Genomic DNA, 26,104 nt, shown 5'->3' with positions numbered 1-26,104 from the left:
GGAACCAGGAAAGCAAATGGCCAGTGAGGCAAACAATTGGGGAAGAAGACTCTCTTTTCCACAACTGTAGTTGCAGGTCCGGGTTAGGTTGCTTTCTGCAAATAAGTCAAACAGTAAATGTTTCTTCGGTTTTGTTTCATTTTGTTTATTGAGACTGGATTTTACAAAGTAGCACAGTGCCTTCAGCTTCAGCCCTCAGAGTTCTGGGATAACATACATTGCCCACTGCTCCTACCTGAAAATAAGTATTTTTAGTAACCAGTGTGAGCCAGATGTACTTTGTGCTTTGGAGGCTGAAGTGCAAACATCTGTATTGAGACCCTGTCTCAAAATAAATATTTTATGGTGAGAAAATCTTGTGAGACGTAGATATCTATCTCCCTGGGGTGGGGCTCTATACTGTAAGGCCTTCTGGAACCTTCTGGAATCATCATGGATAATGGGATAGATGAGGTAGGTGGGTCTCATGGTTTTGACTTTGACTGGGTGGACATCTTTATTGGCAGGACACAAACATCTTGTGTGCGGTTGATGACATTCAATTGCTACTCGATGATCATGTAATAAAGACCCAGACAATGTGTGGCTCTGTGTTCATCAAGCCAATAGAAGCAGAATGTCGGGTAAGAAAATAGCTATTGTGTATCTTGTTATGGCCTGTAAATCTCAGTTTCTCAGAGAAGAGATGGGGTTTTCAAGTTCAATGTAAAAATAAGCTTCCCTTTCCCTGAATGGAAAAAATGAAAGGAGTAATGAACACATAAGACTGAGAGCAGTAATGGCAGAGCCACTGGAGCAGTCTGCTGAAAGAGTAGGTGAGGCTTGAATATGCCAAACAAAAATATATTTGACAAGTATTTTATAATCTATAGTAATCTAGAATATGAGCCATATGACCCTAGGAGTTTGACCCTAAGAGTTTAGTCTCCTTGATCATTGCCTATAGAAGTAGGATAGGTTAGGGGGTGGGGTATGTCTTAGGGGTAGAGTTTGAGGGAAAAAGAAAAAGTGACATAGGCCTCCTGGGTCCAGACCTCTGGGTCTGTATTCTGGTTCTACCTCTACTGTTAGCTGTATGACCTCGGAGAGCTATTTGAACTATTGGCTTCACAATCTTCATCTGTAAACATGAAGTTTGTTAACATCTTAATTTTATTTATTTGCGTGTGTGACACATGGAAACTAGAGGACAGTCTTGGGCAGCAATCATAGTTTTTGTTTTTAAGACAACAGCTCTCACCAGTCTGGAGCTTGTCAAATAGGCTGGGCTGACTGGCCAGCCAATCCTAGATACCTGCCTGTCTCCACTTTTCCAGCACAGGGATTACAAGCATATGTCACTACACCCAGTTTTGTTGTTTGTTTGTTTTAACCTGAGCTCTGGTATGGAGGAAAGAACTTATATCAATTTAGCTATTTCTCCAACCCACATAGATTTGTTAATATCTCATAAGGTGGTTGAATTAAATTGCTTTCACACATATATGGTCTCCCTGACCATCTCTCATCAAAGAATATTATTGAGAGTATTATGCTCTACCGACTGAGCTAGCTGGGCTGCCTGGACTATTATTATTATCTAACTAAAATGTGAGCCCCACAAGGTGAATGACTCTTTGTTTCATTATATCCATGATTCCTGAAACAATAACTATATGAGATACATTTCAATAAATACTTGTTGAATGTGAATAAGTGAGTCAATGAATCCATCCATGTGCCCATTCACTGGATGTGTGCTGCAGAGTGCCAGATTCCTGATTCAGATGTGGAATTCTAAATTAACAGAAATGGGAAGAAAAGCTAGTTCGGGTACAGGAAAATCTGGATGCCTGGTTAAAATGCCAAGTTACTTGGCTGTACCTGGAACCAATCTTCAGCTCAGAAGACATCATAGCCCAGATGCCAGAAGAGGGCAAGAAATTTGGCACTGTGGATAGTTATTGGAAATCACTCATGGCTCAGGCGGTGAGTTTTAGCTCTTGTGTCTCATCAGCAGGAAATATTATCATGGTGCAGTGTCTATGTCCCTTGAAACTACCAAGTAAACTTTAAATTTGACATTTTACATCATTGTTATAATTTATTAAAACTTCAAATATGGAACTATGGGATATGGAAAGGAGAAAATGTTTTGAAATCTTACCTCCCTGGAGATAACTCTTAGAAGTTTACATTATTTGACTATCATGTCTAATGAGACAGAAGATTTTGTTATAGAGCAATGCAATAACCTTTTCATAGGCTGAGAATCCCTTTAGATTTCAGTCAAACAGTGGTTCATATTGATACTTGGTTACTTAATGATTTTTTTTTCTTTTTCTTTTTTGGCAAATGTGATGACTCAGACATGATCTTAGAAGTCAGAAAATACTTGAAAAGAACATGATTTCCACTTTTTTACAACTCTGTTATAAGATGCACAAGCTTGCATAAACTCAAGCTGTGATAATGCAATACAGTCACCTGGGAGTGTCAAGGAGACCTCCAAAGCAGGTGACATTAGAACCAAACCTTGAGGTATAAGTTGCATGTGTGTAAGGTGTATCTCCTGAGAGGACCTAGTCTTCCCTTTTTTGGGAAAAAAAAAAAAAAAAAAAAAACCTCAACTCGTTGCACACAATCAAGAATTTATCTCAATGGAGTGTATCTGCTTGGATTACTTGTAGCCTGGATTCTAAGGGTGAGGGATGGGGGATATACAGTTATATAACCCCACCAGTGGAGCAGATTTTATGTTAGTTATCCTTCTTTGGTTGCATGTTATAGAAACCCACTACGTGTAGGCCAAGAAAAATTGTTGGGCGACTCATAGAATGCTTGGACAGTCGAGTATCCAGGCCTCCCAAAGGATCAGTAGAGAGCCAGGAAACCCTCTGGAGCTCACAAGCACTCTATGTATACCCCTTGCCCATACTACTCTTTATACTTTGCCCACTTGGGATTCTCCCTGCAGACTAGCATGCTCTGCCACAGAGTAACTGGCAGGAGATGATCCTTATATGGCCCCAAAGCTCCTTGATCAAGGGTTCATTACAGGCCAGACAAAAAAAGCCATGGTCTATGTTTTAGACCCCCAAAATGTTCAGATGAAATTGGTTTGGTTAGTTTGTGATGCTCTACCTCTACCCAGCTTACCATGTTTGAAGGAATGCAGTCATTCTGGGTGAGAAGTCACCCCAGAAGTCTAGGAGAACATCAGGAAGTGGTTACTTGTGTGGGCAGCATCACTAGTTGGTGGGTTGGCCATGAATTCATTACAATGACCAATCTTGAAACTTTGGGAATCCATAATGATTCTCACCCTTTCTCTCCCTCCATCCCTCCCCCTACTCTCTCCCTCCTCTGCCCCCCCCTGTGTGTGTGTGTGTGTGTGTGTGTGTGTGTGTGTGTGTGTGTGTGTAATCCAGGTGAAAGATACCAGGGTGCTTGTGGCAGCTGACCAGCCAAGGATGACTGAGAAGCTTCAGGAAGCCAACCTTCTGTTGGAAGACATCCAACGGGGGCTGAATGACTATCTGGAGAAGAAGAGGCTCTTTTTCCCCAGGTACCCAGGATTGTTTTTTCATTTGGACCTACCCTCTGAGACCATACATAGGTGGAATTAAGTTTTTCATGTTTGATTTGGATTCTGTTCCATTCCTGATTCCCTGTTGCCCAAGAGTTGGCATTTAGGAATTAACATTCCTCCATGGCCATCATCTAGAGTGGAGCTAAATGGACTCTATGGGGGTTACATCTTCACTTAGGCCAGTCCATATTATTTCTGTCCATTAAAGGGCATAGAGGTCATGATTAAGACCTGGTATTTAGAGCTAAAGAGAAGTCTCTTGGGATCCCAGCTTCTCTATTTATTCACTTGAAGACCTTCAGCAAATTTATCTGATTCTCCAGCATGAAATTGAGGTACAATAATACTAATGGCTCTTGGTTCATAAGTTTTCTGTGCAGATCAGTGAGCTACATGAAAAACAGAAGTGTTTGAGAAATGTCACATAATTTTTGAGCATTAATATTTATAGTTCCTGGAACAGTAATTTTCTTAAATACTTGTCTTTTTCCCACAAAAGTTAATGCTTTGCATAAGAGCCAATGTAGTTTTAGAGGGTTTCTTCTGAGGGATCTCACTCCTGAACATGTATGCATGTCAAGTCCACTGTGACTGGTCACTCCATCCCATTTAACTCAGTTAGGACATAAGTTTTCATGCCTGTAATCTCACCTACCACTTGGTAGGTGGAGGCAGGACTACCAAGAGTTCAAGGTCATTCTCAGCTACAAAATTGGAGAGCAGCTAGGACTACATGAGACTCTGCCTTGAAAGACAACTTCTTATGAAGTTTAGTTCTTTACTCTCTACCAAGAAAAAAAAAGTATAGGGTTTTATAGTTAGGGTGATGATGATTTGAGGTTTTTCTGTGGGGGAAATTCCTTTGGTATCTATTCAGCACAGTGTTCTCTGATGAGTCTTTTCTCGTTGACCCAAATATTCTTTATTTGTTCTGTCTTATAAAGTAGCCATTAACCACTTATGGCCATTGTTTGCTATTTTTAATTTATTTTTATTTTATGTGCATGGGTGTTTGGCCTGCATATATGTCCATGTATCCCTTGTATGCCTGGTGCCCAAGGAGTCCAGAAGAGGGTATCAGATCCCCTACTACAGTTGTGAGCTTCCATGTGGGTACTGGAAATTGAATTGAATTTGGAAGAGCAGCCAATGCTCTTAACTGCTGGCCGTCTCTCAAGACCACACTGTACATTTTGAAGTGTCTCAGAAAGTGAATTTTTAATTTATTTAATACTAATAGCTACTTGTGGCCAGTGGCTCCTGCTTTAGACAACACAAGCAAGCAGAAATAGTGGAAGGAACTCTAACTTGGAAGCACACCAATGAGACAAGATTAAACACCAGAAACAACCTGAGGTTTGGGCTTTTATAAATATTTTTAAATGTCTATTTTATTTATGTGTGTCATGTGTGAGAGCATACACATGATTGCAGGTGCCTCAGAGGCCAGAAGGGGGCACTGGATCCCCTGGAGCTGGAGCTGGAGCTACAGGCAGTTGTGAGTGAGCAGATAGGTCTTCTGCAAGAGCAGAGTGCACTCTTAACCACTAAGCCATCTCTTCAGTTTGGAGGCCTTTAGCTCCAGCCTTTTGTTGCTATACCTAATAAGAATAGTGATAGACAACACTAATACGGCACTTACACCTTGTGCCAGGACACAATACTAAGTGCTTTATACTTAAATAATTCTTAGAATAGTCCTAAAACATTGGGATCATCATTACTATCTTGACTTAAAAGTGAGAAAACAATGATGTACCCCCCTCCCCAGGAAAAACAAAACTGATAGAGGCCAAGCTGCAACTCAAACCCAGGGAGTCTTGATATGATACTCAAATATTTAATCTCTTTGAGCTACATTTCTGCCTAAGTTAAACACACATAAACACACAAATATGTCAAGAGTTTATGCACTGTTGTAAAATAAAATCAACTACTTAACTGATTTTGAACTGGTGGTGATAGTCACATAAATTAATTTTACCTTAAAAGTACAGGATGTTATATGATTTTACATTATTACTCTGTCTTTGGGCCTTACCATAATAGAAGTAACATAAATTTATAGAGATCACCCACTTGAATATTACTTAGAAATGGCAGAAACTGGCATCTCATTAGGGACTGACTATTCAGCTAGTCTAAAAGTAGTTACTGAACTCCTCCTGCTTTCTCAAAACTGAAGACAGTATATCGGTTTGTTTTGCATGTAGCAAAACTCCAAAACTTAGAGGCATAAAGCAACAGCATTTATTTTTTTTATTTAATTTTATATAACAAAGTCCAATTAAATGAAAACAAACATTTATACACAATATTTGGGAATTTGGGCGTCGTTCTTTCCAAACTACTTCCTGCTGGTAAGGGGCGCTGTCTTGGGGGATTCGAAGAAGATTCAGATATCCTAGCTGTAGTCTGTAGGGCTGTTTTGTCCAGCTGTTTGGAATGTAGGATCAGCTTGTACTCTGTTTCAGGCGGTCTGGTGTGATCAAACCACATTAGTCTGTAAGGAATCCACATCTTTTCATTTTCGCAACAGCATTTATTTAGCTCACAATTGTGTGGTATGGCATAGTGGGCTGGGCTTAACTGAATGGTGTTTCTATTTGGAGCTCATTCAAGGTGACTACAGTCACCCAGCAGTTGGTCCTAATCCTTTTCCTGGTGGTTGGAGTCCCCTTACTGGGACAGTAAAAAGATTAGCCCAGACTTGCTCATATGGTCACAGGAGCATCAAGAGTGTCAATGATAAGGTCTCCTAGTGTCTGCAGCTTGGAACTTGAACACACCTAGTCACTAGATTCTGCTAGCCAAAGCAGGACAGAGAAATGGCCTAGGATCAGGAGACACCAAAATCAATTGTTCCTCTTAGTGTGGGCTGGCTTTACTAAACACTATGGGCAACTCGTAATCCATCGTATTAAGGAAGACCATAATGCCATAGACCTTTTCTTCATAGAATTTTCAGTGTCAGGTTCACAAAGGAGATTGATATCTTGAACATTTTTTTAAAGGTTTGATTTTGCTTCTTTAGAGCCTGAACAAGTAGGGAAGTGGCTTCTACCTCCACTTAAAAAACCGAGGATGTCTCTACCTGTTCATTGCAAACACACTGCTTTTGTTTCTGTACTGGATTACATATGGGCATTTTCATGCAAGTATATAATATACTTCACATTATCTTATCTAGAGGTTCTTCACACTGACTGCTTGTTAGGATCAGTTGGGATTTAAGACATTAAAGATTTTCCCAGACCTTATCAGACATCAGGCACATGGGACTCTGGGTATTTGGACCTTTGCATTGGAATTCTTAGGTGCTCACCAGGCAATCCTGAAATACAAGTAGTGCTGAGAACCAAGCTATCATTCCAGTTCCCAAAGTGCTGAGCTCATACCTGCCTGCTCCTATTCCTTCTCTTGCTCTCCAAGTCAAAACCATCTTCGTTGTTTGTGCACCAGATGGGTGATGGAGGAGAGGAGCCAGGCCTAGGAAAGACCTTGGGATGCAGCTAGTAATCACTCGATAGCATCCACCTATCAGGAGCATCCCCTTGTTGGAAATGTGAGTCCCCAAAAGAGCTCCCATGATAATATCCTCTTGACTTTGAAACAGGTTCTTCTTCCTATCAAATGATGAACTTCTGGAGATATTGTCAGAGACAAAGGACCCACTTCGTGTGCAGCCACACTTGAAGAAGTGCTTCGAGGGAATTGCCAAGCTGGAGTTCACAGACAACCTGGAAATCAAGGGCATGATCAGCTCAGAAAAAGAAACTGTTCCGTTCATACAGACAATCTACCCAGTTAAAGCCAAAGTAATCTCCCTGTGTATTGGGGGGGGGGTGCTCTTTTCTCCACAGCAGAACACACTAGAGAGGGATTCCCTAGGCTAAGCTTTTAGGCACTAGTTTGGGGTATGGAACATTTGGATTACATAACTTAGTAACTACATCATTACGAAAAGTTACTCTATCTTTCTGGGCCTCAGTTTACCCATCTCTAAGATGGGGATTATACTGGAGGCCAAGGAATGAAAAAACTGTGGAAAGATCTCGGAGTAAAGTTGATGCAGTGACAGAAATCACATTCAGGTAACCTGGTGATGCTTTCAGAGCCCAATCAGACAAAACAGAATTGGTGAGGAGTCTCACACCACCTAACCTGGCTTTTCATATGCACACCCTTTGGAGGTGTGGGGGGGTGCAAGGTCTCACTTATTTAGCCCTGGCTGGCCTTAAACTTGAGACTTTCTTATTTCAACTTTCTGGGTGATGAGATTACAGCGGATGCTGGCACTCTGAGCCATATGTCCTTCAATAATGAGTAAACTTTAAGTGATTTCCAGGCCTGTGGAAAAGAACAGCACACTGTTCTTGCAGAGAACCCAATTTCAGTGCCTAGCACCCCTGTCAGCTGACTCACAACTGCCTGTAACTCCAGTTCCAAGGGATGCCATGCTTCTGGTGGCCTCCGGCACCTGCACTCACATGTACATATCCACTCACAGATGCATGTGCATACAATAAAATAAATAAAATGTAAAAATAAGTATAAAAGGGAGAAACTTACTTAATTAAAACAAGGATTTCATTTGCCTCCTAAGAAGTTATTGGCTTGAAAAAAATAACATAAAGGGAATGTGTTTTAAACATCTCTTAGAGGAGGCACACTTACTAGACAACTGTTAATAAGCTTAAAGCAACCAGTCAAGGAATGGTGGCTTGAAGAGATAGCAATCTCCCAGTCCTACTCCAGAGAGCGATCTGGGCTCCTCCCATGGTCTCTGTCCAGCTTTGATTGACAGTTGCCGCCTCTCACTGTGTGTGTGTGTTTCCCCACAGGGCATGGTGGAAAAGTGGCTGCAGCAGGTGGAACAGGTGATGCTGGCCAGCATGCGGCAAGTTATTGAAAATGGGATCAAAGCTTATGTCCAGGTAACAGGGATTGGGGTACATGTGCCAGGGTACTGGGACTGTAAAGGAAACTCTGGGGAGTGGTTTGGACGGACCCTTAGTGTACTACTGAGACCCACCTCGGAGCCTCTGACTCCTTTTACATCCTGTGCATCCTAGGGCAGTGAGTATTTACTGGGGGTGTTGGCTGGTAGAAGCAGGTGATGGAAGAGACGGGTTACCTAGAGCCCTCTGAGAAAGGGGGTGGGATGGCGGTAGGGTCTCTGCTCCCTGTCACATGGAGCTGATAGCTCCATTTAGCTCCCCTTCCAGGTAGGCATTCACTTCGGTCATCCGTGAGTGGCATTCTAACCCCCCCCCCAAACCTTAATGGAACCAAGCATGTCACAAAGCCTAAGAGAAAATTACCTGTTGTGACAGATCTTCAGCAGCCAGCCTCCAGCCAGGCTTGTGTCGGCAGGGTCTGAGGTTTGTTCCCTCATTAAGTGTGTGTCTTACTTCCAGGCTCTAGCCCCATGGTAAGACTCCATTTATCAAACAAACATGTGCTACTAATGCCTTTACACAAAGGTTCTCAAGAACAACTTTGCTATCCCATGTGGTAGATTTTGAAATCTAAATAAATGCCATTTTCCATGATAAATTCTGAAGCACAGAGCAAGAGCTACCAGTGTGAAGTCAACTATCAGGAGTTCACACTTTTTCTATAAAAGGTCAAGTGAACACCCCACCTCTGTGGGCCACACTCTGGCTGCAGTCTCTAACTCTACCCTTATAGCACTAAAGCATCATAGACAAATATATAAATGATACACATGGTTGTGTTGTGATAAAACTGTTTACAGCCTCAAGCAGACTTGATCCACAAAGTCTTATGGAGCCCAGGCTGGTCTCAAACTCACTATGCAACCAACTTCTGATCCTCCTACCTCCAACTCCCATGTGCTGGGATTACAGGTTTGTACCACCATGTGGTACTGGGGCTGCACCCTGATCTTAAGTTTACGACACAAAAGCTAGGGGAGGAGGACTTGGCTAAGAAAGCATGCCACAGCACCACAATAGAACAAAGCCACTGAAAAGGGAGGTGTGAGCGCTATCTGAACATGATCTCGATTATGCTTTTAAAAATCTCAGTCTTGAAGCAATGAAATCATGCAGAGTTGAGACTATTTTGTTTGTTTTTCTTCTGCTCAAACTTGAGAGGACAAAAACATAAATCAGTAATCCCAGGCTTGGCGTGGTGGCACACACCTGTAACCCCAGTATTGTGGCAGCAGAGGCAGGCAGAGCTCTGTGAATCTGAGGCCAGCCTTGTCTACACAGTGAGTTCTAGGACAGTGGGAGAGGATTTTAGTTTTGTTATCAGCATGAGGTGTGTGTGTGTGTGTGTGTGTGTAGGGGGTCATAATAGAAAGTCAGTTTAAATCACAGGTGAAAAACTGATTGATTCTACAATAAACCCCATTGCTCCTTCCCAGGTCCCTCGTAATGCCTGGGTCTTACAGTGGCCTGGCCAGGTAGTTATCTGTGTCTCCTCCATCTTTTGGACCAAGGAGGTGTCTGAAGCCCTAGTTGAAGAGACCCTGCCGGTAAGTGAGCACTAAATTTTGCAGAGGAAAGCCAGGATAGAGTAGCCATTTTGGGTCATTTAGAACAGGGATTTCAGAAGCCAGAGTTGCTGTGGGGAGTCTGGATTTGGGGCTCTCTTTGGGGCATATAGCTAGCTTCATGGTTTCTCCTACATAGAAATTCTGAGCTGCAGAATGCTAAGTGTAACTAGCTCTTGGTTGCAGGGTTACTCGAGACACTTTCTAACAGTTCTTCTCCCTGGGCCAGAAGGCCGTGCTTGCCTCCCTCTTTCTGCTACTGCCCCCTTCCTCCCACCCCCAATCCAAACCAAGTCCACCCCCAGCTCTCCCTTCTGTTTTCTCTGGGAAACCCAAGGACACTTCCATGCCTGCATATCCTCAGACCCAAATGTGCATTTCCAGGTAATGCTTTAGAATACGAGACATGGTAGATATGACTTCTAATCCCAACACATTTACTTGTCAATTGTGTGACCATGAGCAACTTACAGCCTTCTCTGTAAAAAGCAATAAATTGTAATATCTAATGTGGTGGGAGGATTAAATAGATCTGAGTGAAACAGCTAGTGCTTAGATATTAAGCTGTGAAGCCAACAGAGAATAGGCCATGTTTGTTCCATTCACAGTTATATGGTTTAATGCAATGCTGAACATGTAGTAGGTGCTCAATAAATATATGTTCAATGAACAACAACTCCACCCACAACCATTGATAATTTCCCATGATTACCTCACCAGACCCCTGATATTTGCCTATGGAATCCTGGCTATGAACCAAAACATATTTTAAATTTGCTTAGATATCAAAATTAAAAGATTGGTACCTACCCAAAGTTAAATTTTATGGAAATTAGTGTGACTAATGCCAAGTACATGGATGTTAAGCTTCATTCATGACATTATCCCAAACTTCAGAAATAAAAAATGTTGGGGCTGGAGAGGTGGTTCAGAGGTTAAGAGGCTGTTCTTCCAGAGGTTCCGAGTTCAATTTGCAGTAACCACATGGTGGCTCACAACCCATCTGTAATGAGATCTCATGCCCTCTTCTGGTCTGCTGGGATATATGCAGGCAGAGCACTGTATACATAATAAATAAATAAATCTTAAAAGAAAAGAAATAGAAAATGTCTGACTTTAATAGCTGTGCATTTATCCTCCAATTGGTTTGTTTGTTTGTTTTTTAACATGTAGACAGGAGAAAGTTTTTCATCTCTCTCTCTCTCTCTCTCTCTCTCTCTCTCTCTCTCTCTCACACACACACACACACACACACACAGTCACAAAATAATTATTTATCTGCCTACCCATTAATGTGTCCATTTATCCACTTCTCCATTCATTCACTCATCTATCTATCCATCTATTCATCCCTCTGCCTATCTGTTCATCCATACATACACCATTCATCCATTTATCTATCCATCCATTCATCCTTCTATTACATCCCTTCCTCTATCCATCTATCAACTACCCACCCACTTACCTATCTATTCATCCATCCTTTATCCATCCACTCATCCATACATATACCCACATAATGTCCATCACTTAGCTGTCTACTCCTCAGTCTCTAACCATCTGCCCATGTATCCATTGATTATTCATTTAATAAATACTGATTTGGCATTTCTTTGTGCTGAGACTGCTACTAGGCAAAAGTAACTAGAGGTAAATAAGGTAATCAAACTGTCAGTTTCCATGGACTTATGATCACTAGTAAGGGTGCTAAACGGCACTGGCTTAGAACTAAAGAAGAAACAGAGATAGAAGAGATGTGGGAAGGAAGAGAGAATCTGAGAGACAGACTAGGATTCCCATAAAATCATTGTCTAAGAGAGACCTAAACTATGAGTTCGAACTGGCCTAGTAGAAAATATAAGGCATATTGTTCCAGAGAGAAATTAGAATGTGTAAAACTTCGAAGATGAAAAGCACAGTAGACTAGGGTATAGCTTAGTAGCAGAGCATTTGCCTGGCATACACAAGGTCCTGGTTCCATTCCCAGTCCTCAAAAGAAGAAATATGTGATGTTTAAATATTTTAATATTTGCACTATCATGCCACACAAAAGCAGAAGAAATCCAAGTTTTGACACATTTATCTGTACAGGACATCTGTATACATCATAAACTTACAATTTCGCATGATAAATGAACTGGTTAGCTTTGTCTTCTTTTCCAAATCTTTCTACTGCCGCAACTCTGAATATTATATATTGCAATACTATCATGTGCTAAGTAAAATCCCAAATTATAGCTATTGACCTAAAGTCCATTAATATAACAATTCAGCTTAACATATGGGAACATAATTACTTAGTATGTTGATTAAAGGCCTGAAAACAATGCCATTACTACAATGCCATTGGCATTGAGTAAGCCTGAGGATGCTCCATTGCCTATCTGTAAATTATAGGCTGACTCTGTCTTGAATCCATAACTAACCCATCTGACAAGCAGCATGGAGTCTCAGATTCTTGACGTGTGCCTATTGTCTGGCTTGGAAGACAACAGCTGAGGGGTGGGCAGGGGAGTCACAGAGCACTGTGGGTGCATCTCCATCACCAGGGGCTTCTCAGACAGTGGCCCATGGGCAAGGAACACATTAGGAGCTCTTTATTTCGACATGCTGGGCACATTATTACTAACAATAGCACCACTATTTACAGGGTGCTTTATCCATATCATACATTGTGCCCATGCTCCTCACACTATCTCAACCATTGGGAGGGAGAGCTTTCTGGCTTAGTTGCAGCTGCACAGATTTCACACACCTGGGGGCCCCAACAGGCTCCAAAGCACATCGCTAGAAAATTGAAATGGTGGAAGCCAAACTCAAGTAGGCTCTCTTTTTCTATTCCTTTTTAAAATCCATTTTTACTTTTTAACCTTTTCATTTCAAAACATCAGGCTTATGTATAATGTCACAAAAAATAATGCAAAGACTTCTCATATACCCTTTGTCTAGATCCCTCAGATGTCAACATCAGGGGTAACCAAAATATAAGGATCCAATCAGGAAATCCACAGTGACATATTATTGTATAGACCTTTCCACTTTACCAGTTTAATCATTGCCCTATTAAATGTCTATCCTTTTCCTAGGCCAAAACTCTGCCCAGGGTTACATGATGTGTTTCATTTTTCTTCCTCTTCTTCATCCTTTTGTAAATGAGATAATGGCTTCCTATGTAGCCCAAGCTATTCCCCTCCTGCCTCAGTCACCCAGGTGCTGCGATTCATAGGTAAAGATGAATGTCCTATTCATCATGTCCTGTTCCCAGTGTCTCCTTAAACTGAGAAACTTTCTTTTGCTCTTTTGCCAATTCAGGTTAACTGTACAATTCACGTATAGTAAAAACTCACCCATTTTAGCACACAGTTCTGTGTTTTGACAAGTGCATGCAAGATGAGGAACGGCTCTTCATCACCCCAAATGCCTTCACCCCTCACAGTCAGATTCTCTTTACTCTAAGCATCCACAGTTGTATATTTCTGCCCCTAAGGTTTTGTCTTTTCCACAATGTTACCAAAATAAAGCAAGGTAGTGTGTCCTCTTTTAATTATCACAAGATTCATCTTGAGGTTAATGTATAGGCTTAGGGGAAGGACAGTTTGAGGGATGACATCCAGGTCTGGTGAGGACCTTTGGATGTCAGGTGATGTCAATCCTCAAGGTGGGAATTTCTGGAGGAGAACACACTTTGACTGAATGCTTCTTCCTGTGCCCCGGCCAGGACTTTCTGAAAAAGAGCAACGACCAAATCGCACAGATTGTAGAGCTGGTGCGGGGGAAGCTGAGCAGTGGGGCGAGGCTCACCCTTGGGGCCCTCACTGTCATCGATGTCCATGGTAAGAATACAGACTCTTGGTGTTGCTCAGTCCAGGATCAGTGGCTGGCTGTGCATGACTCTTGAGTCTCCTAAGCAGGATGCTTCGGGCATCTCAGGCTGAGAGTAAGGAGAGCACTGAAAACACATCCCTCCCATCACAACCACTCTCAAAGCAGGGCTCTCATTTCTGAGAGGCACCAGCTTGTGCTGAGTGTTTAGATTTTCTCATTTCCACAAGCATTTCCCAGGTTAAGAACCGGTTATTAGAGAGGGAAATAACTTGCTGGGAGATACCACATTTGGAAGTGGCAAAGGCTCCTCTGTCTGCTTCCCAACCTAAGGGGCTGGGAATTGGCAGTGGTGCAGGGAGAGGTGGTGAAAGACAGTGCCTTTCTGCTTTTCTTTAAACAAAAGAAAACAGAGGAGGAAGATGAGGGAGAATTGGGATCTTTATGTAAAACAAACCACCTCCACACCCTTACTCCATCATCACCAAGGAAACTGGGGCTGGACCAGGCTGGTTGCCTGGGAACAAGGTCTTTCTTGCTCACAAACCAGCTAACTAGTGTGTCACAGCATCTATTCCCTTAGGACTGGTGCTCATTTCAGTCTGATTTCAGGCAGAGAAATGCCCATAAAATCTGGAGAGAGGAGGAGGAAGGAGGATCTATTCCTGGTAGGGGTGGTGAACGCAGACATGATTATGGCCTAGTATCTTCTTGAGTGGCTAGGCTCACAAATACACACATGCATGCATATACATGCATGCAGTTGCACACACATTGCATAGTGAAGACAACTCCAAGTTGGGCCCTCATGCAGACCTATAAGAGTTCACTCAGAGATCTCAACAGCTCTCATCCCATGAGTACCTAAAAGCCCATTAATGATTTCCACAAGCCTATATCCACTCCAACTTCATGGACCATCACTGTAAGTAACTTAGTTCTGAAATCCTATGAGAGAAAGAAGAAAGCCAGTAAATGCAACACCCTGCTTGTTCCTGAAGCCAGAAGGAAGGACACCTCTAACCATAAATTCATGGGATACTTCCCATGTAGTCCTGGGTCCAGATTATGCTAATGTCCTAGGGTATTCTAGAAGCCTGGAATGGGGTCCAAAATGTCATATTGAAGATGTATGAGCATTCAGGGTGACTATATTGCAAAACCTCTAGGTCAGCCCCACCATCACCCCTATGAGTTTCAGATGTAATATTTCCATAGCATTTTATACATTGGACAGTTCTGACTGGTGCCAGCCCTCTCTCACTATGTGTATTTACATTGAGTAATACAGATTGTTCAACCAAGAGACAGAGAAATTGAATAACTTTCCCAAAGTCACAAAGCTAATTCCTGGTGGAATCAGAATTTGAACCCAGGTGTATCAGTTATTTCCCTTGATGTTAGAACAAAATATTTAGCCAAATCAACTGAAGAAGGAAGTGTTTATTCTGGCTCACAATTTGAGGGTTCAATCCACCGTAGCAGGGAAAGTACAGCAGCAGGAATGTGGGGCATATACACTACATCCACAGTCAAAAAGCAAAAGCAGCAAACACGGATGTTCAGCTAGCAGTCTTCCTTTATGTGCAGTCCAGGATACCGGGAATGGTGCCACTCATGATAGAATGGGTCCTCCCACTTCAGTTAACCTAACCTATATAATCCTTTTAGGCATGCCCAGAAGCTTCTCTCTTTAATGACTCTAGACTCGGTCAAGTTGATGGCCAGTATCAAACACTAGACCAGGCCACCTGATCTCAGAAGGCATATTCAGTACCAGAGACTCTATTTCCTGACAGAAGGCAGCACAGCCTTCTTTGCCCCTTGGAAAAAGCAGCATCCAGCTTGTGAATGCTACTGCTGCCCTGCAGGCTGGAAGGGGGCCAGGAAGATGTTAGAACCTGAAATAGTGTGGAGGCTGAGGGCCTGGATAGCACCCTCATTTTTGTAAAGAGTCTGTGAGGATGGGTAATTCTGATGACATCGTATGTGTGTGTGTGTGTCTGCATCGTGTCCCATTAGCCCGTGACGTGGTGGCCAAACTGGCAAAGGATCAGATCAACAGTCTAAATGATTTCCAGTGGATTTCACAGCTGCGGTACTACTGGGAGGCAAAGGACGTTCATGTGCAGATGATAACCACAGAAGCCTTGTATGGCTATGAGTACCTGGGCAACTCCCCCAGGCTGGTGATCACCCCTCTCACAGACCGCTGCTACAGGTAAACTCTGGGCCCCGAGCTGAGAGGATGGGAGAGAATTTAGGAGGGAAAGGCACTGGGTGGGCCACTGTGCCTTGGGTTTGTTGCCCTCTGTGTGTCACTCTCACATTTCAGAAGGGTGCCCACAAATGGAATTGGCTGGGAATGGGAATCCAATGGAATCCCAGTATGGACAAATATATTGGAACCAATTAGCAGAACACCGGTATATGAGTGAGATAGTCACATGTGGCTTAATTAGAAAGCCCGCCAATAGCAAAACCCAGTGTGGTGCCTGGGGAGCCCATGGCCGTTACATAGACCACAAAGGTCATGACACAGACAGGCAGGGCTGGGAATGTAGCTCTGAGGGAGAACATTTGACTAGCAAGCAGGCAAGGCCCTGGGTCCCATTCCCAGCACTGTAAAAAATTAAACCAAGATCCCAGGCAAGGGCATCTCAAGGCTCACATCCAGTCCAATGGAGAGAAAAAGTTTCTCTTCACTTAGCACAGTGCATGGTCAATTTCCTTACAAATATTAATATTAGGTCCCTGTATTTTTATTAGCTTTCCAATGTTGTTATACTCAAATTTCCTGTGCTGTCTAGATTTTCCTTATATGCAAATCTAGACTGTATAAACACTTCAAAGTATTATTCTTTAAGAGTCTTTAAAATTTTCCCACCATGTTTTCTTTTTATTAGCATATATTAATTATAGAGTACAATGGGTTTTGTTAATTTTCATGCAAGAATATGCTGTATTTATGAGCACCCTGTCTTGTCTACACTGACATCCACTGACCCTTCTCCTCTTCCTAAGTAACCACCTTTCTGATGTCTCTTTTTATTCTCTCCTAAATTCCATACATGGGAGAAAACATGATGTTTTTCTGAATCTGGCGTATTTTGCTTACCACGATAATCTCCCAACTCCACTCATTTTCCTACAATTGAGAAACTTTCTTACCTAGGACTGAATAAAATTTTATTTTGTTATGTATACTGCATTTCTTTATCTATTTATCTATTGATGGGACACCTCTGCTGATCTCTAACTCGGTTCTACAAATAATATTACAGTAAACATGGATGTGCAAACATCTCTAAGGGGCATTGGCTTCGATTCCTTCAGGTGTAAACCTAGTGGTGCAATAGCTTGATCATACAGCAGTACTTTTTCCAGTTTTTTGAGGATCCTCTATAGGTATTTCCAGAGACTCTGCACAGATTCAGCATTTCCTACCAATAGTGTACAAATGTTAAATCCCCACCCTCTCACACTTGTCCTTGTCAGCATTTGTTATTGTTTGGTTTCTTGATGACAACCATTCTGACTTGAGTGAGTCTGGGCTTTCTCAATGACTTAAGACACTAACCCCACCCCCTTTCATTTGGCATTTTTTACCTCTTTTTTAGAACTGTCCATTCAATGCATTTGCCCATGTATTATCAATTCCTTGTTTTCTGGTTTTAATTCACCATTAATTTATTCTGCTCATTATCCAGCAATTTTCTTTTAGAAATGCAATCTATTGCACAACCTTCAGATCTTCAGCATGATATTATAAATGACACACACGGCAGAGTGATTGTAATAGTAGAATCAATTCCATCATCTGATATAACCATCCATGCTCCCCCCTGTGCTGAGAGCAGCTATAATCTAATTATTCATCAAAAGTCCTGACCACCATGCACTATTATTAGCTATGGTCATGAAGAACAGTCATGTCCTGAATGTGCCTGTGCACCATGCATGACATCAGCCAACCCTAAATCTAATTAGAGCTGTGGAAACAAGTTCAGAAAACAACAAGTTACTATGTCTCTGAAGTTAAAAAGACTTATCCCAAGGACTATGGGGACCAGTTTTCACATCATTCATTTGTAATATCTGCCTTGCACCTGCCAGGCACTGTTCTTTCACTGAGAGTATGAAGTGAATTAAAATGTGGCTTCTAAGCTAAGGTCATACTCCAATGGAACACACGCATTTGTTGTCTCCATTCCATCAGTGTTGGTGAGCTTTGGAATGTAGGATTGGAGTAGTTTCCATCTCTATTTGGTTCATTTAGATCCACCTAAACATCCCATTATCCATTTTTTCATTCTTTCAGGCAACTGTGAAAAGGTGGCTTCTGCCATGCATCAAGCTAGGCTCTCAAATTACAATGCTGAAAAACACGATTTTTTACAATAATGATTTATTGATCATAAAATTGAAGGGGATATCTATTTGCAGAATTCAAAATAAACAAAACTTAGGGTTGTATATCAGGATTTGCACACTGAGTTTCTGTCTTGTTTTGTTTTTCCTTTTAGGACTCTAATGGGAGCATTGAAGCTAAACCTTGGAGGTGCTCCAGAGGGTCCAGCAGGGACAGGCAAGACAGAGACCACCAAAGATCTGGCTAAAGCTTTGGCCAAGCAGGTATGGGGGTGCCACCCATCTCTACCCTCTCTTCCTACATTTCTCTGGATCCTAGGAGCAAGAAGTTCAAGATGATTTAGCCTAACAGACAAAGTGGGACCCCAGTGCATTTGGTAGAATTCTTGCTCCTGGCTTATGGTTTTGATTACTCAGCCATGAAGAAATTTATTCTGAATCCTCCCTCTTTCTAGTGTGTGGTCTTCAACTGCTCTGACGGTTTGGATTACAAAGCTATGGGGAAGTTCTTCAAGGGGCTGGCCCAAGCTGGAGCATGGGCCTGTTTTGATGAATTCAATAGAATTGAGGTAACTCTCCTTGTAGGGGACATAACAAAGGGGTTGAACATGGAGGGGATTTTTTTCTGAGCTCCCAACTCTTAGAGTCTGTGTCTTTTTTCTTGCATGGAGTAGTTACTTATATACTAAACATACACAGCTTAAAGGAGAAAGCATATTACTTTAAACACATCTAATCTCACTATCATATTCATCCATTCACTGATTCCTTCAGAAGTTAATTTAGAGCAGGTAGTATATGTCAGTAACTGCATACGTTCATTGAGCAAAGATGAGTAAGAGATGATCTTGCCTCTTAAATGGTTGCAAACCAAATAAAAGGAATAAAAATTAAACAAAATATGATAGAAGTAAACACACAACCAAAAAGCATGTGATTGATTCTATTTAGACAGAGTGGAAATCAGAAATACAAGCATGAGTTTTGAACTGGTGGACAGTGAATGCCTCTTAGGTGCCAAGCACCATGCTAAGATAAAGTGCTATGGAAACATCTTACCCACATATACCATACCACACATACACATGATCTTACACAAACACATATTATTTTCCTTTTCTTTGCCAAAGCCCCAAATCATGCTCCTCATTTTGAGGATAAAGGTCTAGTTCTTAGGTGGCTGATGGTCTTTCCTTGCTGAGTAAGTGGGGGGATGCTGGCTGAATATACCTCAGCTGAGTATTCTCTCCACAGGTGGAAGTACTGTCAGTGGTAGCTCAGCAGATTCTCAGCATCCAACAAGCCATTATCCGGAAGCTGAAGATGTTCATCTTTGAAGGCACTGAGCTCTCACTGAACCCAACCTGTGCTGTCTTCATTACCATGAACCCTGGATATGCTGGCAGGGCTGAGCTGCCAGATAATCTCAAGGTAAATGTTGGCATTGATGTACATAGCATAGATGTAGTTAGTGTAGAAGCTTCTAGAAGTATGTCCCTAAAGATCTCAGAGATAGCCCAATAGTAGAAATAGCTAATATTTCCAGTGATAAGATAATAGTTGGTTCAAGAACAGCTCCCCAAGAAGGTCTTACAGCGAGGAAGGGTAAATACATAAAGATGAATGACAATGAATAGCAGTGAAGCTAGAATAAGAGTCAAGCATTTCAGTTATCTATAGCAGCCAGACAACTGATATAAAGAGAAGTCAGCTAGGTATGGTAGAGAGTGGTGAATGCTAAGGCAACAATCATCTCTTATCTCCAACCTAATATTGCCAAGAAAGAGTTGTTACATTTCATTGTTTTCTTCCAGAGGAGGGTAGAAAATTTAGTACCATTACATGAAGTCATTTAATTACTGAGGGTAAAACAAAGATCATCTACTTATGAGAGAACATCGTATTTCAATGTAGAGAACTTGTCAAACCTAGAATGGACCATGTTGATTAGCCCCTTTTATAGTCATTTCCTATCTAAAGCATACTGTTTTGCTCCACGAGAGAAAAAGCAAGAGTATGTGTACCCAGCAGCTATTGTTGATCTGGCCTGAGCTACTGTAACATCCACAGGCCCTGCTGCTAGTGGAAGAAGGAAAGTCTCCTAGAAGGGGAAGAGAGAGAGAGAAATAGGCTTTCTTCAATGAAAGATGGCCTTAGATGACCTTGGGATGCTGCTTTCATGGAAGCACAAATCCAAAGGATATGAGGTCTTCTATGGAAAGAATATCTGCCATTCAGTTGCTCAAAAGGAGTGACCAGAGAGAGAGACTTCCAGGCCTGCTTCTTTATGGATTTTTCTACCCCCTTAGGGAAAAATGATAAGAGAGAGATGACCATACCCTCAACACAGACTTTAGTACCTGTTGCTCTACCTGCTAGAAATGCACTGTGATTAGTATCCAGGAAATCTTGTTCAGATAGACCACTTTTCTCTCAGAGTAGAAAATAGGCAACATCTTTTAAGTGCTCCTCCCCTGTAGGTTAATGTCCTTGTTTGCTTTCTTTTACTGTGATAAAACATTGACCAAAGCAACTTGGGAGTGTGGTGTTTTGAAAGAAAATGGTCTTGAAAGGGAGTGGCACAATTAGGAGATGTGGGCTTATTGGAATAGGTATGGCCTTGTTGGAGGAAGTGTGTTACTATGGAGGCAGGTTTTAAGGTCTCATATATGCTCAAGCCACACCCAGTGAGGCAGACTACTTCTGGTTGCCTGAAAATCAAGATGTAAGAGCTCTCAACTCCTCTAGCACCATGTCTGCCTGCATACCGCCTTGCTTTCTTCCTGCCATGATGATGATGGACTATACCTCTGAACTGTAAGGTAGCCACCATAATTAAATGTTTTTCCTTTGTAAGAGTTGCCATGATCATGGTGTCTCTTCACAGTGATTGAAACCCTAAGATAGGTAGGAAAGAACTTATTTAGCTTATACCTCAAAATCATGGTCTTTATTTGAAGGAAGTCAGGGCAAAAATTTAAGCAATAACCTAGAGGCAGAAACCACAGGAGGAACCCTACTAACTGGCCTCCCTGACTTACTCAGCTGTCTATCTTTTATAGGTCAGGCTAAGGATGGCACTCCCACAGTGAGCTGGGCCCTTCCATATCAATCAGAAATCAAGATTGCCTAAAGGCCAATCTGATAAAGGCAATTCTTAAATTGAGATCCCCACTACCAAGATCTGTCTAGGTTAATTGACATAGGTAGTGAGTGTCAAACTAGAATTTGCACTTCCATTTCTCTTTTTTATGACCCAGTTGTTGTAACCACTCTTTGCACTCACAGTAGCCCATAATCATATTAAAGCAGTTCAACAAAGTCTCATGAGACAGACATTATAAGAAGTAGGAAGCAATGGTGTAAGGAAGCCTGTGTTAGTCCTGGCTTTCCAACTAGCTAACCTCGACAGTGAGGCAAGTCCCTTCTCTAAATTCTAATCCTGCTGTTCATTGGTTACTAAGTATGGATGTCTTGGGGTTTCCATCCTTGTGAAGAGACACCACAACCATGGCAACTCTTATAGAGGGAAACATTCAATTGTGGTGGCTCACTTACAGTGCAGAGGTTTCATCAATTATCAACATGGCAGGAAGCAAGGCAGCATGCAGGTAGACATGGTGCTGGAGAAGGAACTAAGAATTCTTACATCTTGATCAGTAGACAACAGGAAGTAAAGCCTGCCTCCACAGTGACACACTTCCTCAAAAAGGATCGCACCTACTCCAATAAGGCCACACCTCCTAATGACACCACTCCCTTTGGAGGCTGTCTTCTTTCAAACCATCACAATGGGCCACATTTGCTTGTGAACCTTTCACTAATACTGTATAGTTTATTCTCTTGATATTTCTACAAAGGGCTAATACTACTAGTTCATTCAGATGAAAAAGTGCTGAAGTTTCAGATTATGTAACTTGTCCAAACTGGTCTGTATCAGAGCAGAAATGAGAACAGCTCTTGCCTGATATCAGAATTCTCATGTTAACTACTGGTCTTGCATTCCTAAATGGCATCTGCTATCCTACTGAATCCTGGGAAGTTGAGTGATGCTGTAAGATGTTCTCATTTGGCACAGAGTGAAGTATGGTGAAACCAGCTTCTAGAACCTCCCATGCAGCTCTAAGAGATCCAATATAATAGCATGTAACTTAGGGAAAGTCAGTCTGCATTAACTTGTCCTCTGGCCCTCCTTCCCTTGGTTGCCAGTGGGTTGACTGGATGATCATATGACTTCTCTTTGTCTCTGTAGATGTGCCTCCCCTAAGCATTTATTTTGTGTGCCCTGTTTCTAATTGGTTATTTCTTTCCCAGGCCTTGTTCAGAACAGTGGCCATGATGGTGCCAGATTATGCTCTCATTGGAGAAATCTCCCTCTATTCTATGGGCTTTCTGGACTCCAGGAGGTACACTACATTTGTCCAGTGGGTGCTAGATGCCCTTACAGAGCAACTTTTTGTGTGTGTGATAGATTCAAGGTTTATTACTGGGGTGGAGGAGAATAAAAACTCAAGAAACTGTTTTAGCTGATTTGAGAATATGTGGCCCTGACTTTGGTCCTGACCCCATTCCTGAATGTGATAAGGCCCAGATACCCATGAAAGGGGATCTTCTCTGCTCTATACATCCAGACACTGTAAAAACTGTAGCCACTCATATCCTTTCCACCCCTCACAATAAGACATCTAACCCCATTTTACTAAATGGTTTACAACAATGTAACACATGAATTTTTTCCAAAGCTGCAGAGAAAAATATAATATTACTTAATGAATTTAACAATTTAGTTAAATTGTTAGCAATATGACATTTATTTACTCCAATTAATGGTGTTATTTCTGATTCAAGTATCTCCCAGTTTCCCAAAACACACAGTGATTGGTGTCTTTATGTATGATTGCATATATTCACAACAGGACACTCACCAAGAGTTTGGAATCATCATTGTAAAATGTTTTACATTGACCTACCCCAAGTTTTACAACTTTTTGTTTTGTGTTTTTTGTTGTTGTTTTATCTTGTCTTTACTGTAATCAATAGACTTTGTAGTTGCCATAACTATCTCTTCAGGGAAGTGTATAGGTGTTCCTTATTTGTAACTTAATTTGTAACAAAATTTATATCACCCTTCCTTGGCAAGAGGCTTCCTCTGAACTACAGGGTTATTTTTTCCCTAACAGTAGACCTGGACCACACTGGTTTGACTACTCAATTCACCATCTGCCTAATGCTAAGCTTTGTACTAAAGTGTGAACAGCATGAAGTTTTTGTTTTAAAGACTAAATCCATTTTCTAAAGGGAACCATCACAAGAGCAATGTACCTAATTGTACTGGTTAGGGCAATTCTAATGCTCTAATCCCAATGGTACAGCATGACAAGTGTTTGCTTTACACTCACTCAAAATCCCAAATGGATATTTCTGGTCAGGAGACTGTTCCTCATTGGCAAATTCAAGAACCTGGGATATTATACATGGCTACAACATGTGGCATGGGATAACTCATGGAGGAGGTTCTTATGGACCAGCCTGGACCTGACATATATTGTGACATATATCACTTGTCCACCCACCACTGGCTAGAACACATTACTATGGCCTCTAACTATATGCAGTCTGAGAAATCTAGGCCTCCCCTTGTGTCTAGAAAGACTAAGAAGTAGACATGCATACACATATGTGAATAATATGATGTGTATATTATACTTTTGAATTAGCTTTCTTGAATTAAAAATCAAACCAGATGTCACACAATATTGTAGTGTCACAGAAGTAAGAAAGGTAATTTTCCCCCAGGGGGAGTGACGCTGTTAATAGTTTAACATATCATTTTAAACTTGCCTGTACATGTACACATACATTCATACACACACATGAAGCATATAATGTGACTTCACTTAGAGTGTATATTGGATATATGTGCTTGTTTGCTTTCATTCTATCTTTGAAAGAGAGTTGAGTTTCCTTAGTTCACTATGCTGGCTCTCGTAAGAAGACTTGATCACTAAGGCCACAGGCAAGCCTAGTTTCTGAAGGGGCTGTAATGAGGACTGAAGCTATGTGTTTGCCCTTGTACAGTCTTGCCCAGAAGATTGTCGCCACCTACCGCCTGTGCTCTGAGCAACTCTCATCCCAGCATCACTATGACTATGGCATGCGGGCAGTCAAATCTGTGCTTACAGCTGCAGGCAATCTGAAGCTTAAGTACCCCCAGGAGAATGAAAGTGTGTTGCTGCTCCGGGCCTTGCTGGATGTCAACCTGGCCAAGTTCTTGGCTCAAGATGTCCCGCTGTTTCAGGTACACTGTCTTGATGGCTTGGCCAAGGACTCAGGCTCAACTTTGGAGAGTTGAGCATCTCCCCACATCTGCCACCTCTTGTACCCTTTCTCATTCCAGCCATCCCACTTGAGAGAGAGAGAGAGAGAGAGAGAGAGAGAGAGGGAGAGGGAGAGAGAGAGAGAGAGAGAGAGAGAGAGGAAGAGAATATAGAGACTAGAGGTTCATCTCTGATGCCATCATCTATTGCTCTCCATCTTTTCTTTCTTAAGGCAGGTTCTCACTGTGTAGCTCTGGCTGGCCTGGAACTCACTGTATAGACCATTCTAACCTCAATCTCACAGAGTTCTGCCTCCCACTTTCTGGGATTCAAGCATGAACCACCATGAGGGGCCTTCTACCTTATTTTTGGAGAGAGGGTTTCTTGTTTAACCTGGAGCTCACCAAATCAACTAGATTGTCGCCATGGCAAGTGAACTCCAAGACCCCACCAGCCTCTGCCTTCCCAGAGCTTGGGATTACTGGCACATGTCACTGAACCAAGATTTTTTTACATAAGTGTTCAGGATCCAAACATGATTTCACAGCAAGCACTTTAGTGACTAAGACTTCAGCCCACACCATCACATCTTTTTGCTCAACCCCTCCATGTTAATAATAGTAAAAGAAAAAAAAAGGTAAAAATCCCTATTTAGTTCCAAAACAATCTTTTCACATTTTGCTTTAGGTCTGGGCCATGTCTTTTACTTAATGGAATTAATTCCTTTTATAACTAATTTAAGACCTCTCTTCCTTATCAGGCTGTGAGCACTGTAAAAGTGGGAATCATCCATCTTGTTAGTCTGTGTCTTGACTAGGAAACAGTACTATGGGCCTAGTAAATCTTTTCTGGCTTCTAAAATTATTCAGGAGGGAAATCATGATACATAGACTTGGCATTTTCAGTCCAGGAAAAAAATAAGTTTTGCAAATTCTCTAACATTTCTTTTGTTTGTAGATCTCTTTTTAGGAAAGGATGAGCTGACCTATTGGCTGTCCCCCTCCCCCTTTCTCTTGAATTCTTGTTTGACAGGGAATTATCTCAGATCTATTTCCTGGAGTTATTCTTCCAAAGCCAGACTATGAAGTTTTCCTGGGAGTGCTGGAGAGCAACATCAGAAAGATGCAGCTGCAGCCAGTGCCTTGGTTTATTGGAAAGATTATCCAGGTTGGTCCTTATGTCCAAGTGGGTCTATACCGATGGAGGCAGGTATTAGAAAGACCTAGGGCAGATGTGAGATGGACTGACAGCAACCATAAGGACCTGAGTAGCAAGGGAGCTAAAAAACCCATTTGACTATATGCCATACCATTAGCTTTTTGTTCCTACAAGATAAAGTTTACAATCCACTGTTCTATCTAGGCATGTGATGGTGTGCATGTGTAATCCCCAGGAGGCCAGCCTGGGCTACAATAGTGAGATTGTCTCTGTCTCAGAACAATAACAGCAACAAAGCAAAACAAAATAGATACCAGCACTCTTCCTATGGCCATCTTC

General features: G+C 41.8%; 1 protein-coding gene across 1 annotated transcript in view; it reads left to right on the top strand.

Annotated features, from left to right (window-relative positions):
• The window catches only part of Dnah3 (dynein axonemal heavy chain 3), a 179,165-nt gene that overhangs the window by 60,477 nt on the left and 92,584 nt on the right, over nucleotides 1-26,104 (top strand). The window contains exons 21-34 of the mRNA XM_051192820.1: nucleotides 507-623; nucleotides 1,789-1,968; nucleotides 3,411-3,547; nucleotides 7,188-7,389; nucleotides 8,416-8,508; nucleotides 9,969-10,079; nucleotides 13,816-13,930; nucleotides 15,942-16,140; nucleotides 18,446-18,554; nucleotides 18,746-18,859; nucleotides 19,545-19,721; nucleotides 22,605-22,696; nucleotides 24,369-24,588; nucleotides 25,640-25,774. Coding sequence (XP_051048777.1) covers nucleotides 507-623; nucleotides 1,789-1,968; nucleotides 3,411-3,547; nucleotides 7,188-7,389; nucleotides 8,416-8,508; nucleotides 9,969-10,079; nucleotides 13,816-13,930; nucleotides 15,942-16,140; nucleotides 18,446-18,554; nucleotides 18,746-18,859; nucleotides 19,545-19,721; nucleotides 22,605-22,696; nucleotides 24,369-24,588; nucleotides 25,640-25,774 — 2,001 coding nt within the window. The remainder of the gene's footprint in view (nucleotides 1-506; nucleotides 624-1,788; nucleotides 1,969-3,410; nucleotides 3,548-7,187; nucleotides 7,390-8,415; nucleotides 8,509-9,968; nucleotides 10,080-13,815; nucleotides 13,931-15,941; nucleotides 16,141-18,445; nucleotides 18,555-18,745; nucleotides 18,860-19,544; nucleotides 19,722-22,604; nucleotides 22,697-24,368; nucleotides 24,589-25,639; nucleotides 25,775-26,104) is intronic.

This window comes from Phodopus roborovskii, unplaced genomic scaffold, assembly GCF_943737965.1.
Source record: "Phodopus roborovskii unplaced genomic scaffold, PHOROB, whole genome shotgun sequence".
Classification (NCBI taxonomy): Eukaryota; Metazoa; Chordata; class Mammalia; order Rodentia; family Cricetidae; genus Phodopus; species Phodopus roborovskii.
The sequence above is the reverse complement of the archived record's forward strand: the minus strand, read 5'-3'. Positions and strand labels throughout refer to the sequence as shown.